Raw genomic sequence first — 4456 nt, forward strand, 5'->3', positions numbered from 1 at the left:
GTTTCTATCATTATAATCTCTCGTTGGCTGTGTGGTACATCACGATGACATTTTAAGACCCAAGCTATACGAGCAAGTAAATCTTTCCCACATACTGATTTAATAAAACAAACTTTTAAACTTTAAATCTGACAAAGACACTATGTCGGGGCTTCTTCTACTTATGTCTATTTAATTAAAATAATTTACATGCTTCAGTAGGAATTAAGCAAGTGTCCACCAAAGTACATCCAAGTGTCAATTCATAAATATTGTTGTTTGGACGGCAGGTCTAAATCAATTAATTTGATAGTCATTTTCCACATTTGGGTTAAATACAAAAACATTTCAAAGGAGGAGGATTATTGTTAAAAAAAATGTGTTTTCATAAACGTTCTACCTTTTCTCATCTTTTTGAGTCTTGATGACTGTAACTCTCTTCATTTGGAAGTCTCTCACCGGCAGCTTGTCCACAATGGCAGATCACAAAACTACATGATCCCTTTTATTTAAATGGAAACAAGATTGTTTACCTTTTTTTTGTAATGTTCTTGAATGATTTTGTAAAGCCGTTCGGTAAACATATCTTGTTACATATGTTATAAATAAGTTGACCTGACCGTCGATTAAACTTTCTCTGACCCCGGGTTTATAAGGAAAGCAAAGGCGACCAAAGACAAAAAATGGAGAGAGGGAGAGAGAGAGAGAGAGAGAGAGAGAGAGAGAGAGAGAGAGAGAGAGAACAAAAAAGAGATTATCAGCCCTAATCAATATTTACTGAATTTACAGACTACTCTGAGCATTTATTTTTTTGCATTTGCTCAGAGGACTGATCCTGGCGAGGAGGCTATTTCAGTGACTTTACAATCAAGTAAAAGGTGAGGGATCAAGGATCATCATTTGGAGGAATTACTCTTTGTTAAATCCAGATCTGGGAGGACTTATGCTTAGCTATCTCAGCTGTCACACTCCAGTAGTGAGCGATTGTACACCCGGAGACTCTGGGACTATTCCTGACCACTCTTTTAAAGCGTTGCGTCCATGCAACCATCAGTTTATTTCTTAAATGCGTCCTCCTATGTGGGTCCATATGGGGAACCCGCTCTGTCACGCACTGGCTTCATCATCCTCTCTATCATTATGGCCATTTTTACCGGTCCGGCCATCATACTCAACTCTACGGTGATCATTGTGTCCCTCATGCACAAGCAGCTGAGGCAGCCACTCAACTTCGCTCTGGTGAACATGGCTGTGGCGGACCTGGGCACAGCCATGACCGGAGGGGTGCTATCTGTGGTCAACAACGCCCAGGGGTACTTCTCCCTGGGAAGAACCGGCTGTGTGATGGAGGGCTTTTCAGTGGCCTTGTTTGGTGAGTGTAAAGAGCAGCACAGTATAGGTGTCATGCATATTCTTTCCCCTGTAAAAGGACATTTTAGTTCAACAAACATTTAAAAGGATGACACATTTCATCACTGTGTTGACATCATTTTCATTTAACCATAGGACCATATTTACTCATATGTTTCAGATAGCAGGCACTTCCCTGCTTCTCCCACGTGTCTCCCTAACTTTGCCTGCCCTTGCTTTTCGCAGGCATTACATCTCTCTGTACAGTGGCTCTGATCGCAGTGGAGAGGATGTTTGTCGTGTGTAAGCCGTTGGGACAGATCGTTTTCCAGAAAAAGCATGCATTCGGAGGAATTGCTTTATCCTGGTTGTGGTCCCTCACTTGGAACTTACCTCCCCTGTTTGGCTGGGGCAGGTATGAGCTAGAGGGCGTCGGGACGTCCTGCGCCCCTGACTGGCACAACAGGGACCCTCAAAACGTCTCCTACATCCTGGCTTACTTTGCTGTGTGCTTTGCAGTTCCCTTTGCCCTTATCTTGGCATCCTACGGAAAGCTTATGTGGACATTACACCAGGTGAGCATTTATAAATGTGAATTTGTCACAAGCACTGGTGGAAAGTATCTTCTGTAAAAACATACACGTACTGTACTTAATTAAAATTTAAGGTGCAATAAAACTTTTGTATCCAATAAATGTATCTGACATCTGTAGTAACTTACATTATTGGAAAAACCTGCAATTCCCAACACCAGCTGCCCCTCAAATTAGATGTCAATTAATACAAATCAAAAAATAAAAAAAATAAAATAAAATCCGACTTTTGATTCCTCAAAAAAAGAAAGAGAAAAGTGACACACATAAAAAAGAAAGAGAAAAGTGACACACAAAAAGAAAAACATGTTTTGTTGCAGACCTTACAGGGTGGCAGAACCCTGACATTTTACTATAATTAAAGCATGTTTTACATCCACGATTCATCATGTTGTATCGCGATGTGCAGCGATGGTACGAGTCGTGTGAATACACCAGTGGCCTCGACTATTTAAAACAATATCCTGTGTTACAGGTGTCAAAGATGGCCTGTCTGGCAGACGGTGCAGTAGCTAAAGGAGAGATGAAGGTGGCATCTATGGTGGTTCTGATGGTCCTGACGTTCCTGATCAGCTGGTTGCCCTACGCCAGCCTGGCCATGCTGGTGGTGTACAACCCGGATGTGGAGGTTCACCCGTTGGTGGGCACAGTGCCTGTTTATCTGGCCAAGAGCAGCACTGTGTTCAATCCCGTCATCTACATCTACCTCAACAAACAAGTAATAGAGCACTGCATAGAAATAACAACAGGATTTAACATGTAGGAAAAGCTTGCTGTGAATCAGCACCATCTAGTGGTATTGATGGACAGTATGACTCGTTGTAGGATATAAGACATAACACATGTTTATCCAATAACACCTCTTTAATTCTCCCATACTATAATCTATTTTTTAATGGAATTCCCGTATTCTTATTTTTTCATGACTAACAAAAAAATTGCTAATACGTTTCTCTATTATTACGAAAGTATTTTGAGTCTTCTAAACACTTTTTACTTTTAATAAATGGTGTATAACACACTATGATGTAGTTATAAGCAGGTATAAAGAAATATTAATTTGTTTATTAATGAACTTTACAGTCATAATTGTTGAACCATTAATAAACACTTTATACACTGCTTATAAAATCTAAAAAGGGTGAGTTAAAGAAAACATTTTTAATCTTTTAAGTTGTAGTTTATTCAACAATTTATGTATTTCAATAATATATTAAAAAATATTATTAAATAGCACATACAACATATATGATTTTGATGTATTTCATGTGCACAATGATACACCTTAAACTGGCAACTGAATGTCAATAAATTAAAGTAGAGACAGTATTTTTTGTCTGAGTAAAACCTTTTACGCTGTGGCTCATTTTGCTTTCTACAGTTTCGTAAGTACGCAGTGCCCTTCCTGCTGTGTGGGAAAGAGCCCCAGGAGGACGACGAGGCCTCAGAGGCAGCAACGACTGTGGAGATTGCCACCAGCAAAGTGTCTCCTGCTTGAAATGTATATACATCTGTTGCATGTTTAGGTGTTTAAAAACGGTGAATATTTGTGATTTTATAAGTGATATGAGGATCTCTTTTTCTTTTTTAATTTTTCTTTGAACAGTCTTTTTTAATAGTGTGTGCATGTATATATTATGTTGTGTGATTCTTGAGCTACTCGGACCCTGAATTTGCCTTCGGGGATCAATAAAGTAATTATCTATCCATCTATCCATCAATCTATCCATCCATCCATCCATCCATCCATCCACCTATCTATCTATCCACCTATCTATCTATCTATCTATCTATCTATCTATCTATCTATCTATCTATCTATCTATCTATCTATCTATCTATCTATCTATCCATCTATCTATCTATCTATCTATCTATCTCTTTAATTTCCATGGTACAGACTTGCTGTAGTGACCAGTGTCTCTAAAAGGGCAGAATACAAATGAACCACAACAGTAATTCAGCATAAGTTTATTCAATGATGATCAATAGAAAATAAAATATCAGTATTGATTCAAATAAAGTCAAGGCCAAAATTAAATGAAAAATACAAAATATGTATCGATAAAAAACCCAGAAGGTCATAGTAAAGCATTTGCTACTAAGATAAATTATGTTTACTGAATAAAAACATTAAGGAGCAAATATCAAGACTTTCAAGTAGAGAACATTACCATGGGTCTTTCCATACTTTTTTTTTACATTTTCTTTTAAACATATTTTACATTATCGTCTATTTTAATACAGCTTTCAGAACATTAATAGTTGTAATAGTAATTATAATCATAACAATATGAAGAAAACTAATAGAAACGTTCAAATCAATATGTGTTTCTCTGTAAACTGGTACTTTACCATTTTATTTTTTCTCTACCTGCGAACAGAGAAACATTGCACCTTGAAAATATTTTTTGTAATACTCTTTCATTCCCAGCATTGTAAGGTGAGGTGTAAATGACAAATATAGATTCCACTAAACCATACACACATCCACAAAAAGTACAAAAATGTCTCACCTTAATACACAAATCTGT

The 4456-nt window shown here is 37.4% G+C and overlaps 1 protein-coding gene across 1 annotated transcript; it reads left to right on the forward strand.

Moving 5' to 3' along the window:
* The first annotated feature begins 1020 nt into the window (after positions 1-1020).
* Positions 1021-3420, forward strand: LOC137794383 (parapinopsin-like). The gene is made up of 4 exons (XM_068591102.1): positions 1021-1351; positions 1576-1904; positions 2398-2640; positions 3304-3420. Exons 1-4 carry the CDS (start codon positions 1021-1023, stop codon positions 3418-3420), a joined length of 1020 nt encoding a protein of 339 aa, XP_068447203.1.
* Positions 3421-4456: the final 1036 nt, after the last annotated feature.

The sequence above is a fragment of the Clinocottus analis genome, unplaced genomic scaffold, assembly GCF_023055335.1.
Source record: "Clinocottus analis isolate CAN_PGR_092001 unplaced genomic scaffold, fCliAna1.0.p SCAF_246, whole genome shotgun sequence".
Taxonomy (NCBI): Eukaryota; Metazoa; Chordata; class Actinopteri; order Perciformes; family Cottidae; genus Clinocottus; species Clinocottus analis.